The 18352-nt window shown below is 36.1% G+C and overlaps 1 protein-coding gene across 5 annotated transcripts in view; it reads right to left on the bottom strand.

The window, feature by feature from the left end:
• Positions 1 to 3168: 3168 nt before the first annotated feature.
• The window catches only part of LOC107672574 (noelin-like), a 20241-nt gene continuing 5057 nt past the window's right edge, over positions 3169 to 18352 (bottom strand). For 2 of the 5 annotated variants that reach the window (XM_016465821.1, XM_016465820.1), the window contains exons 2-7: positions 13792 to 13856; positions 13313 to 13397; positions 13005 to 13160; positions 10360 to 10579; positions 5954 to 6060; positions 3169 to 4079 (exon numbers count right to left, since the gene is read on the bottom strand). In XM_016465821.1, coding sequence (XP_016321307.1) covers positions 3405 to 4079; positions 5954 to 6060; positions 10360 to 10579; positions 13005 to 13160; positions 13313 to 13397; positions 13792 to 13856 — 1308 coding nt within the window. In that variant the 3' untranslated portion in view covers positions 3169 to 3404. Of the gene's footprint in view, positions 4080 to 5953; positions 6061 to 10359; positions 10580 to 13004; positions 13161 to 13312; positions 13463 to 13791; positions 13857 to 16961; positions 17376 to 18352 lie in introns of those variants that run through there. The other 3 variants (XM_016465819.1, XM_016465822.1, XM_016465823.1) reach the window with 3 other exon arrangements.

Below are 18352 nucleotides of genomic sequence, written 5' to 3'. Positions count from 1 at the left end.
GCTGTGTGTGTGCACTTTGGATGGGTTAAATGCAGAGCACTAATTCCAAGTATGGGTCACCATACTTGGCCACATGTCACGTCACTCGCATGTCACGTCACTATAGATTATTATAGATTTTTTATTTTTTTTATTTACACGAGTGTATATTATTCCAAAGGAAAAAACTGGTGTCTTCATAATCTTTTATTAAATCATAATAAATTGTTTTTCCTTTTCATTCTGGTATCACTTCCAGTAGGCTGTATAATGTTAACTAACAGCCAGATAGCTATTTAGATTAAATGCCCGGCTGTCTTGCTGTGGTTGATGCGGTCACTTGTCCACCATCTGTGCTCGTTAATTAAGTTATACAAGGGTACGGAAAAGTACAGAAATCTAAAGGTCATAGCAGCATGTAATTGATTAAGCTCACATTAGGACCATTACATTTCTGCTGGTAAGAGCTGGCAAATACACCGAGAAGGACAAGTTAGAAAATAAAAAGTTCAGATTAAGTCTAAGATTAAGTGTATTTATTTTTGTGCTTGTACTAAGGGCTGCATTGGAAACCTGTCTTCAATACTGCCAGTTATTTCTGTTAATTTCTGAACTTTAAACTCCCTGAGGATGCATTTAACTTGCTGTTTATTTAAATCTGAGTTGGTTAGGTTCAAGGAGAGAGCTATTTGTTAGCTTTCCCCATTCATCTCAATGCAGGTTCATGGCTGTCTGAATAAAGGGAGGGGGGGGGGAAATAATTATGCATAAGCCATGGACAGAGCATAACATACAAAAACAAATGTTCCACAAAGTACCCATAAACAAACAAACAAACAAACAAAAATCAACAACAAAATAAAAGCCAAAAACAAAATAAAGTCTAAAACTTTCTATAAAGTATTCAGTCTATATGAAAATTAAAGGCTCATACTGCAGGCTCCAACCTGAAATATGTTGCTTGCAAAAACATCTTCATCAGAATGTACTGCACGGCAAATTTTGAATGGCCCTCAATGGAAAAAGATGCTTTTTTGCAGCCAGATGGTACCAGTCACGCCATCTACCAGCAGGGGCTAACAGGGCCACGTTACCCAGCCAAACGGCCTGTTAAAAACTGCAATATGGTATTAAAGGAATAGTTCACCCAAAAATGAAAATTCTGTCATCATTTACTTTCCCTCATATTGCTTGAAATCTGTATGATCTGTAGAAAAGTGTTTTTGTCCAAAAAATAGCGTCCAAAGCAACACTACTCGACATGAGGGTGAGTAAGTGGTAGAATTTTAATTTTTGGGTGAACTATCCCTTTACATATCCATTGTATCTCCAAGTGTGACACTAGAATATGTTTGTTGTGAAATCATTACATTATAGACAATTATAAAGAATGAAGAAGATGACTCTTTCATGATCACTATGAGAATGTAACAGAGGGGCTCAATTATGCGGTGGCTCCATGGCACTGAGGAGTTGAGGGGAATTAGATTACTGATCTGATGGCTACCTTGAGATGAAAGAAGAAAGAAATGCCATTAAATCTAAGCACCTTTAGTGCTTGATGTCTTCCCTGAATAGCAGTTTGCCAGTGTCACAGTGGCTTGAATTAAATGTGCATTTGCTGAGCGCAGACAGACCAGACAATTCAGTTTGACACTGCCTTTAGGGAAGAGCTGAGGGCTAATGAGTTGCTCTGTCTTTAGTGCGTGTCCCACTGCTTCCGGATCAGCTCTTTCACTGCAGCCAAACAGATGAGGTCATCACTTTCTGCCCCAGTTGCCAGGGAGAAAGAATATAGGCTGGTAATGATATCCACCTTTAGACTGGTCTTATTTTTTTCTTTAGACTATTCAGTCCCATTTGACATTTCCCTTGGCTCCAGAAGCTTCGGAAGCTGGAGTCGGGTCATTATCCGCAGAAATCTTTTTCTATGCAGACAAATAAGGAGATTATTGTTTTCTTTATTTATTTAGATCTATATTTTGGAGACTGTAATTTGATATGCACGTATGGCACATGATTTCATTTTCTTCAGGCAATAACTGTAAAATAAAGACTGGCTTTATTGATATGAATCACATTGCAAGTACAACACGGATGCAAGCGTAACAGTTTTAGATGATGCCATCTATTTCTTCTAACAGCTGACACATGGATCTGTCTTGAAATACAGTCAAAGATTAATACCTTGTAAATACATTTTTTTCACATTGTCTTTTGACACTTTTTTGCTGACAGATTATATCTATATATATATACTCTTGGCTTCTTTTTCATACAATCCATCCTACTATTTAAGTCACTTTATGAACACAAATTTTAAAAGGAACACAAAAGATACAGCAAAAATTAAACATGGCAAGAAGAATAGCAAACCCATCACTAATCTAATCTCTTTTTCACGTATAAGGTTCATATTACTGTGAGAAAAATAACACAATCATGTGAAACGTAGTGCTAAAAATGTTCATGCAAATCTTTGCGAAAATCAAACTACATACAGTCACAACAACACGCTGCAGTTTTTTAAGAGTGCCTCCAACAGTCAGTGCCTTCGGTTCTTTAGTTGGTTAAATAGTTTTGATTGCTCTCGATACAAAGGACATAACTGGGTAACTAAATGACATCTTTCTTATGTCACACTTCTTTGCCTTCTACCATGTAACTAAATCATGTTCGTAAAGCTGTACAAGTACTAAGAACACCGTGAAAAATTATTTGATTAATTAGTGTTTTTGTTTTGCAGTTAAAATATCTAAATATACCTAAAAACCAAAAAAATTAACTTGAAGCAAAATTGGGTTTGTTTTCAGATAATATACAGACAATATACTGTAATATATAATAATATAATACAGAATATTTGTATTGTACAAAATAGTTATTTACTGTCTAAAGTTGACTTGGATTTATTCAATTATTTATCTTTAGCCATCTATGCATTTACTTATTATTTTACTCCAAATTAATGTGGTGTGTGCTGTTTGTATATGCAGTGAGAGATCAGCATGCATAAGACTCAAATCTATATATATATATATATATATGTAATAGTGTTTTAAGAATATATCTAACAGAATTTTGTTAAATTTATGCTTAAAAACAAGAAACATTATTTTACGCAATTTTGCTTCTCAAGTAAACTGATCTTGTTTTAAGAATGTTTCTAAATTTTTACTAGATGATAAGACAAAAATACTAATTAATAAATTTTTTTGCAGTGATAATTCAAACACAGTCATCTAAGAAAAGCCTAAAAAAGAAAAAAGACCTTTTGGCAGCTGTTCATTATGTTGCCATTAACTATTACTTTTGATACATTTTAATGTCTTCTTTTACTGAACAATCATCAGGCATTACTCTATTTTTCAGTAATAAACTCCATCAGTGCTACTGTATATCTCAAAGGGATGGAGAATGTCACTTTAGAGTTCCTCAGAGCGAATGACGTGGAACAAGGTGACGTTATACAGCACCTGGTGTCCATTGTTCCATGCGTAAAGGGCTCTGTCCCTAGGGTTATAATCCAGCATGGAGATATGGGAATACTTGTTCTGTAAAGGGATGTCGATATATTCGTAAGTAGAGGAGTTGGTATGGAAAGCATAATAGACCTTTGTCCCTCCTGAGTATCCGTTGGTGACATAAAGCGTCCCGCAGATCATGAAGGCCTCGCCTGCGCTCCTCTTTGGGTGGTTGGTGGTGTAGCTTTTGATGACCTGCAGGTTAAGTGGGTTGATCTTGCTGATGACAATGTTCCCTGCATTTTGATTGGTGGCATAGATGGCCCAAAGCCCACCTTCATCCACCATTAGGTCAATGTCGGAGTGACCACCCCAGGAATAGTGGTAACGGTTGTTGTAGCCGGCGTAATCCAGCTGACCGGACTTGCTGATGGTGGCTGTCTTGAAGTCAAATTTGATGATGGTGTTGCTTTGGAACTTATTGAAGTAGATGGAGCCGTTGTAGACCACCTGCCCTGTGCCCGACCAGGGGTGAGGAAGTCGATGTGAGGTGAAGTTGTCTGAATACATGAAGTCGGCCATGGACTTGTATTCCCGGACAAAGCGGTTGTTGTGGTAACCGTCCATGTACCACACCTGGTGGTGGAAAAATGAATGCACATCAGCGTTTATACGCTTTACATTGCAAATGAAAATGGAGCTGCACTTTATTTTACGGTATGTGCACTTGCATGTATTTACCTAAGAAAATACAGGGAAATATAAGGTAACTACATGGGTTAAGGTTATAGTAGGTTCACGAGGGTTAAGGGTAGGTTCACGTTTAGTACCTAGTTATTACCTATGTATTATGTACATGTGGAACGGGACAAGAAAATAAAGTGCTACTGAAAATGGTCTTTGTTTGTTTTTTTCAAAAGTACATCAAAAATGTTTTTGATATTTTTGGGGGCATTCAGTCAAAAAAAAAAAAAAAAAAAAAAAATGTCAGAGTGATACAACTGTCCTGATATCATGAAGAAGAAAAAAAGACTCAATAGAAGAATGAAATTCTTAAAGAATACCTTATTAAGCAGTTTAGTATAATTTTTCATTATTATTTTGTAGAATAAAATAATTAAACTGCTTCACTCCTTATTAAAATTTGAAAAACGTCTGTCCACCAAATCCACCAAAGTCAAGTGGTGTGACCAAAACAAAACAAAACAAAACAAAAAACAAAACTTGACTGCATCAAGATCAATAAACCTCTCAAAATATCAGATAGTTTGACCATTTTTTTTTTTTTTTGATGAGGCAAAGTTAGTTCTGGTTGTAAAATGTCATGTGTTGTGACTCTCCAAAAATGTTATGATATTTATCAATTAATAATTCATGATATTGAAAAGTACCTTGAAAATACCTTGAAGTATATTTAAATATATTTACATTTATTTAAAATAAATAATTATTAAATGTGTGCAAACATGTATTCATTGAAAGAAAATATGTTATTACTTTTACTTGATACACCACATGACATTCACTTGGCACATGCGATTGTTTTCCTTTTCTTTACTGTGGATGCTCTTTTATGTCATTGATCCCTTCATAGTCAAGGTCAGCATGCAATCTCAGTCTTTGGTACTGATGTATTAAATGTATTCTTTTACTTGCCTATTATCCTATCCTTGCTCTGAACTGATTTCATAAAACCCAATTCATAAAAAAGCATGTTTTTACACTGTTTGACCCTTTTAAGTGTATATTCTCTGTTAAAATAAATACTAAGGCTATCAGAGGCTTCACGCAAGGGCAACTCTCTGGCCCTTCATCAGTCATTTAAGGCTCAGACAGATATGCAGGCCAGATGCCTTTCTGTTTCTGGGCTTTTCTACTGGATCGATCCATCTCAAATGAGCTAAAAACTCAAATCGCTTCACCTTCAGCCATCCTCTTTGAAGTTGTTGCATTAATATATGATGGGATCATGGATTAGTTGTCACGCAACTTACTCACTACTGACATCTAACCAAGATGGATGTGCTAGATTTGTTCAAGAAATTGGAGAAAGACAAAGGCCCCTGCTAAAACAGTTGTACAAGATTTTGCTTTTTAGCACAGAATACTAAAGTTTGTCTGAAAACAAAGATATGAAACCAACAGAAATATACCAGCATTTGTGTGCGGGAAATACTGGCGCAGGAATGAACAGACATCATTCAGCTCTTACTGGGAATGATTTTGCTGCCACACTAATGAAATCTTGTAAGATTTACACCTATCATTTGCATCTTAATGTGTGCCAGTAATTTAATAAACCACACTCTTGGCATGTTTAGGAGAAAATATACTGCAGGGACAAAAAGAGTGCTGATAAGACGAAGTCAAATACATTTTAGCTAGGAAGAAAAAAAAAACAAAAGCAGTTGTGATTAAAATGAGGGGTGTGAAGTGATTAAAGCTGTTTTTCTCTTACACAAACAATCCAGAGGAATTCAGCTAAGACAGAAAAGATTTGATGAACTCACCCTCGTATCACCGTCAGGGGCAAGCGGATCAGTCATCCAGGATCCATATCTTGATCCAGATGTCTTTATGGTTATAGCATCACTTATTCCTGTCAGCTTCCCACAAGCTGATAACAGTAAAACATGGTAACAAGTAAAACTCAACATTTTATTGTCATCATTTCCTCAAACTCATGTTCAACTTTCTTATTCCATAAAACATTAAAAGAGATATTTTGAAGAATGTTTATGCTGCTCTCTTCCATACAATGAAAGTGAATGGCGACCAGAGGCTGTCATGCACAATAAAATCAACCTAAAATTAGTCCATAAGACTTGAGCCACATAACAGCTTTGTGGAGAAAAAAAACCCCCTGAAAATAAGTTATTCACTTATTGTGTTGCACATTGAGATGTATCACACCAGGTTTAGCGTTGATGATACCAAATGTCATTTGTTCTCATGTGTCTCATAATTGTTTGTGATGTGCCACATTTGAATATGCATATTCAAATCACAAGAATAACTTGGAATAGTGCACGAGTCATATGGACTACTGTAATTGCAGTAGTCTGGTCACCATTCACTTTCATTGTGTAGAAAAGAGCAACATGAACATCCCATCTGACATCTCTAAGAAAAAAAATAATAATATGGATTTATAATGGTGTGAGGGTGAGTAAATGATGACAATTTTCATTTCTGGTGAATTCTTCCATTTCCTTTAACATGCTTCTCCTTTGCTTTCTTATGAGTGAGTGATATGCTGTTAAAATTCAGTGTTTTGCACTGGTAAATGGGCATGTGGTGGATGGGGGAGGCGTTGGAGTTCCTGTCATATTCTGGCTTGTGTTAGGCACTCAGGCAGAAGTTTGCAGGCATCAGTGAACCTCTCATACTCTCTGTTTTAACACAGTGTCAGACAGACGCACTGGAGCATAACTTGTATAGTCATCTGCAGTGTTGTAAGAATCCTCATACACAAAGAAGTGTGTTCTTCTCTCATTTATACTTCTTTCTGAACTGCTTTTTCTCTATTATTCTGTCACTTTATGTCTTTCGGAGAACTGATGCTGTTTCCCTTTCTCTCACTTTTTTTTGCTATTCTGGCAGTCCACTGCATGGGGCAAAGCAACTGCTTTTAAACGAAATGTACATTTATAGATACTCCTCTGTTTCCCATGATATTTTTCCAATATTCTATTCTTGGCGCTGAAATGCAATCATCATGCTGGTTTATGTAAAACCTCACCGGAGCCAGTTCTGGAGAAAGAACTGTTTTGTATTTCATTGACCTGGCTATCTGGTGTCATTACACGGCTCTCCAGAATACTTGATTCTGATTGGTCAATCATGGAATTCTGCGGTCATAATGACGTGAAACTGTATATCTGACGTTGTCCCTGGCAACCAGTCTCCATGCTGTTTTTAAGTCTCTCATTTCCCTCTGCGCTCTCTTTCTTCTCACATGATAAAAAACTCAAATCAATATTTCATGTTCATGTATTTATTTATTTGGTGAGTCAGCCAGTCATTGTAAAATAAACCCTTTCAGGATGATATAAGAACTTTCTGCTTTACATCTGAGTTTATTTTGTGATCATGACCAGCTGACTGCCCATTATCACATATTTATTTTATATTGCACTCTTATTTCAAATTACAAATCACTGAGCTATTTTCTTTGAAACAGAAGCGTTGGCATAAAATTACTGCTATCAAATAATACTGATTTACCCTACATTAAAGTGCAAAGCCCTTGAACAGACTGACCTCTATACGTATATGATATAATCTGCTAATATTGACCTGTGCAATTCCATAATCCCTTTGGGATTGAAGGAGTTGCAATTTATTCACCCAATTCTCCATTTCAGACATACTTCTGCAGACAAAGCCTACATACAGAGATTCTATGGCACATAATATTCAGTTACCAGCTTGATTGTTGTCTCGGCACAGGTGGTCAGTCTTTACACCAGACTTGATGGCCAAGTGTTAGCTAAATAGTCTGTTACAGGTGATAAATTGCAGTTCTATTAGTGTATTTATGTGATAACGTAGTGCATAACCTTTTCTAGGATCGTAAAGCAATCGTACAGCTGCAGTGGTGTAATGTAACGAAGTAATAATACTTTGTTACATGGTAAGTGTTGTTGTAATGATGTGCAATCTGACATTATAAAGTAGGCTATATCATCAGATCACACACAGAGTGCATGCACGTTGATTTATTAGTCTATTAAAACTCAAAATTCAAGGCATTCTAAATTGTAGATGGCAAAAATGTTTCTGTATTATTTTTATATTTATATAATTTAATATAGTGAACTTAATCTATATCACACAAAGAGTACCGTTTTTCTGCAGATATCTATACTGGTGAACAAATTATCAGATTTAAGTCCCTTGTGAAATGCAGCATTAGAAATTCATGCAGCCAGGAGATTACTGTACTGAGAGCAGTAATCTTTCAATAGAACCCCATGATCATATTTAGATGTCTCTCTTTATCACTACATGTAGCTTTTGGCTCAGTGGAAAACTTACAACTGCTGCTCTTTTTTTTTTGGTATTTATTGTTAAGCACCAAAACCCAGCATGGTGTCCTCCTTTAATCAATCACAGTGAGGTTGCATTTGCATTATGCATGAGTACTAAATCTGTTATTCGTCTGAATCTAAAATAAATGCTCCAAAAAGAAGCAAGAGCAATTCTCTATTGTTACACAGAGCTTCTGACCTATATTCCAATGTATGAATGGTTATTAAGATTTCTGTGAAAATGTGCATTTTGCGTTTGGATAAAATCGTATGATGTTCTTTCAACTGAGGATTTGTTTATAAATCAGAGATGTGTCAGAGACTGTGCCCTGTCATACTGAATTTTGATCATGTTATTTAATTAACCTGTAAAGTTGCTATGAATTCATGCCATGGCTCAGGTGGACCCAAAGGCATTTGTTAGAGGAGAGAACAGCACAGCAGCTTCTCATTAGTCACGTCTGTGTCTAACTTCCATATGAAATCCATTCCTCACTTCAGAATAAGGCAACATCTGAATCTGCTGTTACTATCTGTATCAGATTAGCTATGATGAGATACAGCATTTCAAACAGGGAAAATGACAGGGATAAAGGAAGTTGTTGTATATGTTGTGTTGTTTAAATTCAGCATGCTAATGCCTCCAAGCAGCACAATAAATTACAGTGTTTTGTATTTTGCTCAATCATCATTCATAGAGTTAGGACTAATGTGTTTAATGAGAAGCATCCTTGAATTTGCAATTTCAATAAATATTGAGGCTACACTATGTTAGCTATTTCAAATGTGCCATTTTTTTTTTAATGAACATTTGCTGAAAATTTACTCTCCAAGATGTAGATGAGTTTGTTTCTTCATCGGAACAGATTTGGAGAAATTTAGCATTATGTCACTTGCTCGTGGATTCTCTGCAGTGAATGGCTGCCATCAGAGTGAGTCCAAAGAACTGATCCAAAAAACATCACAATAATCCACAAGTAATCCACACGAATCCAGTCCATTAATTAATGTCTTGTGAAGTGAAAAGCTGTGTGTTTTTAATAAACAAATTCGTTATTAAGACATTTTGAACTTCAAACAGTCATTTCCAGCTAAAATAAGTCCTGTATCCATATTGCCTTCTTCAGTAAAAAAAAAAAGAAAAAAAAGTTGTCTCATCTGAATCAGGAGAGAAATATGCACAGATCAAACACAGTTTGAAGGGAAAACAGTTATATAATATGTTGGTGGATTCTAATGTCAGAGGACAACAGGGTGGACCTTTTCACTGAAGGAAGCATTATTATAGATTATGGACTCATATTTTGGCCAAAAACAACAGTTTAAAGCACAAAAAACATTAATGATGAATTTGTTTATTAAAAACACACAGCTTTTCACTTCACAAGATGTTAACTGATGGACTGGAGTTGTGTGGATTACTTGTGGATTATAGTGATGTTTTTATCAGCTGTTTGGACTCTCATTCTGACGGCACCCATTCACAGCAGAGGATCCATTGGTGAGCAAGTGACATAATGCTAAATTTCTCCAAATCTGTTTTGATGAAGAAAGTAACCCATCTACATCTTGGGTGAGTAAATTTTCAGCAAATTTTAATTTTTGGTGAATTATTCTTTTAATAAGAAAAAAAAGTGAAGTGTGCCTTTATTTGTGCAGTCTTTAATTTCCTGATATAACTGTATAAAAGCAACACCAATATATTTTTATATTGTCTTTTTCTGGCCTATTTTTGTTATTCAAAAAATATGAACTAGTAAAAAATTATATTGCATACTAAAGTGTGTCATAACAAAAAAAAAGATTTTCTTGTGCACTGTCATATATAATATTTTGAAATGAAATATAAAATTTGTTTGTGTTTGTGCTCAAACTCATCCTACCTAATTTTTGCATGCATGCACGAAGCCTCTCCTCAAGATTAGACACCCTGTTGTGAAGCTCCTCGTAGTCAAAGGCCCCGATCTCCTCCTGCAGTTCACTTAGCACTGATGTCAGATTCTTGACCTCCTCTTTAAACTGCATTACCAATTTTGCATCGGCCTTGTATTCCTCCAACACTGGTATCATTGGCCTAAGTTCCTCCATTTTCGTTTTTATGGCCTGAAAGGTTAAAATAGGCTTGGTTCAGTAGGCATGCGTGCAACGATTGCGTCCAAACACCTGTCTTGCCCTACACTTGCCTTCTCTGCCTACTCTACCATAATTCACCCTACGAGTGTGCCTAGCAAATAGATGTAGAGTTCAATGTGGTATAAAACAAGTTCTCAGTACACCAGCAAAAATGTGAAAAAAAAAACTCTCTTTATTTTTCAATGTTTAAAATGCAAGGTGTAGAGGGTTACATGCTTCACATACAACAATAGTTTCCCTTGTTTCGAAATATCCAAATGTGCATAAACAAATCTGAATTATAGACATGGAGATGTCATAACATAAGAAAATCTACTCATGGAAGGCTGCAATAGTGGCATGCACAAAAAGACTGCAAACACAATTCAAAGGTGCTTTGTATTTAAAATAAACTGAATGATGCGATCAGTTGACCAGTTGATTACAATGGCATTGAACTTGTTCTTCAGCCTCTGCAGCTTTGATTTAATTCATAAAGTTAGCCCTGCAAGCAAGAAAATGAAATTTGGTTGAATAACTAACTCGCTAGCCTTTCTAACACATACATTTTCACAGATACAGCTTTTTGTACAGAAATAATGCAGCATTTTATTTTAAAAATAATTTGATAGGATGAACTAACACACAAACACATGCTTGAAATTATTTGGACAAGTGCAAATAATCATGATAGATTCTGCCATGTTTAAACCACATAAATCAGGACATAGATGAAGAAAGAACATAATATTAATAGCAAGTTATTAAAACTATACATACACTGCCATTCAAAAGTCTAGGGCCAGTAAGATTTTTTAAAATCTTTTTTAAAGAATTATCTTATGTACGTAGCTCTGCACATGACATGCAGAAAAAAAAAATTGTGGCCAAGAATTAAGAATTTGTTCCCTTGTTTTATTACTCCATTTTCTTGTTTGACTTAAATTGAGGCCACAAATAAAAAATTAGTTCCCAAAACTTAATTTGTTCCCACATTTTAGTAAATCGTAGCTGTGTTGTACTAATTTGTTCCCTCCTTTTGATATAATTAAAACAAATGAATTATTATGTGGTATGTGGTCACGATTTACTAGTACACATAAACAAATGAATAAGTTGTGGGAACAAATTATAAATATTGTTACAATTTAAAATAACTTTTTATGATGGCAAACCTGAATTACTCCAGTCTTTAGTGTCACATGAGAAATCATTCTAATATGAAATGATTCTAATATACTGATTTGGTGCTCAAGAAACCTTTATTTTTATTATCAATGTTGAAAAGAGTGGCTGCTTAATATTTTTGTGGAAACTGTTAGACATTTTTTCAGGATTCTTTAATTAATAGAAAGTTCAAAAGACAGCATTTATTGAAATATAAATCTTTTGTAAAATTATAAATGTCTTTACTGTCACTTTTGATCAATTTAATTGTTGAATAAAACTAGTAATAATAATATTAATAATAATACAAATTAATGATTCCAAATATATGAAAGGCTTACATGATATTATATTGTACTGGGATCAATAAGCCTTAAATCCCCCTTGTTCAAACCCCTTTTTCATCTGGTCCCATAATTCCATCAAATTCTATATGTATTCCTATTTCGGCTAAAATGCCATGTTTGTGTATGCTCTGTGTATACCTGAACTTCTGAAAACATTCATCATGTGGACTCCCATGTGGGTATAAAGATCATATGATGGTGTATAAGATGACCTTTTCCAGCGACTGCATCCAAATATTTGATGGCTTCATGTAATAAATGTTTAAAGGTCAAGCCATAAAATGTTTTGAGTAGTTTTCTTACTTGGTAAATGAACAAGAGGTGCCACATTCCTGACCGTAACATTCAGTTTGATTAGAACAAAATGCTCAATACACTATTTTTGTTTAAAAGACTTTGAAGGGATAGATGATGCCAAAAGAGCTAAGAGACAGTGCTAGGCTGATCTATAAAATCTATGCCGCTTTGGGAGCTCGATACACACACTACAAATTGCAATGTGCAACAAAATCACTGCGCCTCCATTTAGCAAAATAGCAACAGCCTCATTAGCATGTAGATGCAATTGATGTCAGACAGCTAACAATAGCTAAGATGGAAAAGATGCTGTCGCCAAAATGAATCATGTTTTGTAATTCACTTCTTGTGGGGAAAATGACCGTGGCGTCCACTCAGGAGGACAAAATCATTCATAACAAATATTCTGAGCTCACTTGGCTTGAAAATGTACAGAAAATGAATATGCTCACTAGTTTTCACAAAAATTGATTTGTTAACGTAATTGGGAGCTCAATTAAATAAGTGAGTTAAAATTTTGGTAAATGAGACGGTTACAAATGAAATATGACATTGACAATGGAATAAGCACACTGATCTGGATGAGCTCATGTATTTGTACGCACCTTGTATTGCTTGGCGATATTCTGCTTGTGGCTTTCCTCCACCTGTTTGAACTTGGATTCCAGGCCTCTCAACTGCACCTCCATTCTTTGCACATACTGCAAGTCTTTCTGGGTCCTCTGGTCAAGATTCTGGATGGACTGAGTCATATTCTGAACCTGAGAGACAGAAAGAGAACATAAGAGAAGAAGAATAAGCTGTGTTGAGTGACAGCCTTGCTGAAAAGATTCATGAAAGGCATTCAGCGAGCTGTGCATTCTGTCAGTAGGTCTTTGTGTAGATATGTGTGTGGATTATTTTCAAAGGTTACTTTTTCCAGGAGCTGTCTCAGTTGTTTGGTCCTGGCATCCCGTGAACACATGGTCTGCTGAGGAGCCACAACAGTGCACACACACCTGCCCTCACTGTCTTGAGCTGAGCTGTACACCTGCCATGACTCCTCTGGGTTAGCAGGCAGCACCTGGGCAAGGGGCAAAACAAAGAGGAAAAAAGGTCAGTGACTGATCAGGATGTGCTTTATAGGAAGCAGCTTAGTAACAGTTTTCTTCTTTCTCGCATTGCAGTCTTTGGGAAGGTTAATTATCTGAACTCTACACAAGGGTCAGAGTAACAGAATTATCGGCCAGTTGATGGAAACTGTCATGCCAGTGCAAGTTTTCTGTTGCAATAATCATACATTTATGGATTGTTAAATAAAAACAATCTGCAAAGTTGTTAATCAAAAAAGTGCATGATTAATAAAGATATTGTCTCTCAAAAGAGAGAGTCGACTCTGAATCGTACACACACCTGCCCTCACTGTCTTGAGCTGAGCTGTACACCTGCCATGACTCCTCTGGGTTAGCAGGCAGCACCTGGGCAAGGGGCAAAACAAAGAGGAAAAAAGGTCAGTGACTGATCAGGATGTGCTTTATAGGAAGCAGCTTAGTAACAGTTTTCTTCTTTCTCGCATTGCAGTCTTTGGGAAGGTTAATTATCTGAACTCTACACAAGGGTCAGAGTAACAGAATTATCGGCCAGTTGATGGAAACTGTCATGCCAGTGCAAGTTTTCTGTTGCAATAATCATACATTTATGGATTGTTTTTTAATGCCTTGGACATGAGCATTTGGTTTTTTGTGCTTTATGAAATGTTTATTCTGTGAAGTAAATATGTCACCAACTTTATTTAGTTGGCTCATATAGACAAAGGTTTTGTAATTGTAAGGATGTTAATCTAGGAAGCATGAGTTTCAGAATGAAATGAAAATGATAAACAAATCAGTAATGTTTCACACCGTATGCAATTGTTTTCCCAAAGTATAAAAATTATATAAATATATAACAAAATAAATAATAATATTATTATATACCACAACCTGTAAGTACGATTGAAACGTTATGTGTACATTTTCAACCGAGTGCGCAAGATATAAAGTGTTTGTGCTAATGTGTGATGTACACCTTTAGGTTTCCAGGTAAAGCACGATATTACTGTCTTACTGAAGTAGTTCTGATCATTCGCTGTGGACCCACTATTTCCTAAGAATGTGTCGATTAATGTAGACTGATGTTGTTCTAATAACTTCATTTAATAATAAAGAATGTAGTGTAGCACACAGACTTTATAATCATTGTGAAATTGCTGTTTATTTTGCTGCACCGGCAGCTATAGGGTTAATGCGGGAGAGACGCGTTAAGTTAAGACAGAGCGTCTTTTGTCTGTCGTTCTTCAAACATTACAGTAGACACATTTTGGTTTACAAACGGTATTGTTTCATCAGTTAGTCACGTTAGCACGTTTAGCAGCTAAACTTTAGCTGTGGGCACGATTCGCTTGCATAAGTGTTTTTGTATTTTATGTCATTATTATAACAACGGATTGGAGCACTATATTATTGTTTTATGTAAAGGTGCTTTGTCAATGGTAGCGCTCGCTAACTTGCTCAAGGACTCCTCTCTGTGCCAATCACAACAGGTTTGGCCAGCTGACCAATCAGAGCAGAGTAGGCTTATGGAAGGGAGGGGTTTGCTCCAAACTTGCTTGCAACGAATCGTTTAGAAAACATTGGCAAATGTTATTATAAGAACGAATTGGAGCACTATATTATTGTTCTATGTAAAGGTGCTTTGTCAGTAGCGCTCGCTACCTTGCTCAAGGACTTCTCTCTGTGCCAATCACAAAAGACTTGGCCAGCTGACCAATCAGAGGAGAGGAAGTTTATGGAAGGGAGGGGTTTGCTCCGAACTTGCTTGGAACGAATCGTTTCGAAATCATTGGCAAATGACTCTAATATTAAATGTATATTCTGAGAAAATTACAATGTTTTCTGACCTTAGATGCATTTAAACCTGTTGTAGGGGACTCCGACACAATATTAGGACACTTTAAAAGACCATATGACCTGCTCTTTAAGGATTTTCATAGTTGGTGCTTTGGTCTTTTCTCAAAAGGGATTTTATGACCCAGTGGCTTTATATAAAAGAGCCATCTGGAAGAGTGAGTGTTTTTGTATGTCTTGTCCTAATCCCGAGTAATCTAATGAATAATCCATATTCATAACCAGTGTGGACAGAAAGCACTTTTTATTAAATCGAAGGAACATCTTTGCAAATCTGCTGGCATTGTAATGCTGAATTCAAATTATAATAAAATCTTTTTTTTTTTATTGTTTAAGGATAGAGTTTATCACAATACCAAAATAGTGAACACATATATTATATAAGAAAAATAAATAAATAGAGAAAATATTGTATATTTCCCTTGCTCACAATCAAGTGATTTAATTAGGACTGATTTCAACACAAGATTTCTAAGATAGCAGGTGACTAATAAAAATTACTCAAGACTTTAAACAACACACTTGTGTTTATAGTGTGGGGGCAGTGCAGTCTAACCTAATGGTTAGAGAGTCGGGGAGGGGGGACTGCACTGAATGACCAGTGCTCTCTTCCACCTTCAATACCACGACTGAGGTGAGACCCTCTGAACCCCCAAATGCTCCACACAGCAAAAAATGGCTGCTCACTGCTCCGAGTGTGTGTTCACTACTGACTGCTGTGTGTGTGCACTTGGATGGGTTAAATGCAAAGCACAAATTCCGAGTATGGGACACCATACTTGGCTACATGTCACTACACGTCACGTCAAAGTCAATAATCTCCCCGCTGAGACACATTTTACCTGATTGCACTGTTTGAACAAGAGAACACAAAGGTTTTTGCCCATTGGAAAAGCTGCATAATATTGGATATCTATTAAAATTAATCACACGCTGTCACTGTTAGGTCAACTCCAACCAGCTGGTTCCTACTACCTCGTTCTACAACAAATACCTTCTGATAAATACAAGAAACACTGAACTAATGATAATGCATTTTGGCTTTCTTGTGCAAAAGTTGCCAAAAAGTTATTTCGTTTATAACTTTTTTTGTCATTATTTGCCACCTTTTGTGTTGCTACACTACATGAATCATGCAGTGACATAAAACAGGAATAGGTCCACTTATTTGAGATCTTACTTTTTTTTTTTGACTGCAGCACAGCAACAGTTCCATCATTACACAATACCAAAATCTAAATTAACATCAAAGACAGGAAAAAGATTATAAATATTTTGACTGCATCAGATACTACTGTAATATCACAGGATATATGCTACTTCAATCTATAGGACTGAATAATTATATAATAATATTTATATACTATAATATTTACTTGGCACTCCAAGGCAATTCAGAGAATACTATTGGACCACCATGGTACAGCACATGTCCAAAAACCATGATATTGACATGGTACAATGTAAAAACACACAGGTGATATATTTCGCAGTCGGAATGGATGTTTTTAGAGTACTGTATGAACAACATATTTTTTTCATTTTCTAATTTACATTATTTAAATAGTATTTAAAATTATAACGTATAAATAATATAAATGTTTTTCGCAGCTCATGAACAAAAAGAAGGAAACTCACGCCCGTGCTCCGGTCCGGCACACCCGGAGGTGCCACGCTTAATTTGGTGCTATTCAACCCTACTAGTGAGGGCAACGTTTGCGACATCCAGTTGGTGATTATCGCCATCGTGCTGAGCACTACTCCAATTTTCAGCAAAGGCACCGACATCTCTGCTCTTCTCTTTCCCAGTAACCTTCATTATACAGATTCCAGTGGAGAACTGTGCTGGTAACCTGCGCTGCTGACAGAGGTGAGGTGCTTCTGTAAAGCACCCAGTGTAAATGAATTCATCTCGGGCATTTCTACTCGCACTATCCTATACTGAACTTTATAATTGTATAAGCTTTATAAGCTCTCTCGGTTTATGATAAGAGTGCTGTTCTGTCTACTCTCTTCACGCGAATAATGACGGCAGCTCAGCAGAGCATCTCATCTCATTGGTTCCGCCTCCGCCCACCCGCTATACTGGTGAAATATTCATAAATATCACAAATCTCGCGGCGCTTGACGCACGAATATACTAAATCACTGAACACATACAAAGTTTTTTCCGTGCTCTCACAATACCTACACTGACAGCAATAGTTAAAACGGGTATTAAGAGACAAAACAGTGTAGCCTAGGCTCTGCTCTCAATAACTGTAAATGTAGAAGTGTCTTCAAAACAGTAAGCGATGTTTTTAAGTCATACCCTTGAAAAAAAAAAAAATAATAATCCAAACAACGTGACAGTATGTACAAAAGCTGGAGGCTACATTGGGTTACGCGAGACGAAAATTATTTACTGGTTATGGTAAAGTGGACCCCCTTGAATAATTCGGGCGCTGTGTAATATTTTGGCTCATCGGTGTATATTGCAGCCATCTACAGGCTCTCTCCTCCGCATGCAGTACACAGTAACCATATTATTTATGTTCTATAAAGTAACTATGATTGTTAATGCTCTCTGAGCATTTCATTAAACTCTAAAATATCAACATATGTTAGATTAAAAAGATAACTCAGTTATGCACAGTCTAAAACAGAGTGCTTTATGAGTGCTATTTATGAGTCACTTCTGAACAGGAGAGTTTTGATAGGATAGACCATTAACAGTTATCTCTCAGCAGCATGCCATGGTATTATTTAGCCAACAGAGGGCAGTACAGGTTACCTTCTCAGTTTTTTTGGACAAAAGTTCCAATCAAACCTCCAACACCCCCTTCCCAACCATGCATTATATTTTATATATATATATATATATATATATATATATATATAAATCAAATATCTTTGTTTTATACACACGTACACCATAGACACGTTCTTAATGAACTACTGACATATTAGCACTCACAGACAGACTCAAGATTTAATCAACATCCTTGTTCTCCTCTTTTTTTTTTTTTTTTGACTAGAAAACCTTGTTT

This window comes from Sinocyclocheilus anshuiensis, unplaced genomic scaffold, assembly GCF_001515605.1.
Source record: "Sinocyclocheilus anshuiensis isolate Anshui unplaced genomic scaffold, SAMN03320099.WGS_v1.1 scaffold176, whole genome shotgun sequence".
Taxonomy (NCBI): Eukaryota; Metazoa; Chordata; class Actinopteri; order Cypriniformes; family Cyprinidae; genus Sinocyclocheilus; species Sinocyclocheilus anshuiensis.
Note: the sequence above shows the minus strand (reverse complement) of the source record. Positions and strands in the feature narration are given on the sequence as shown.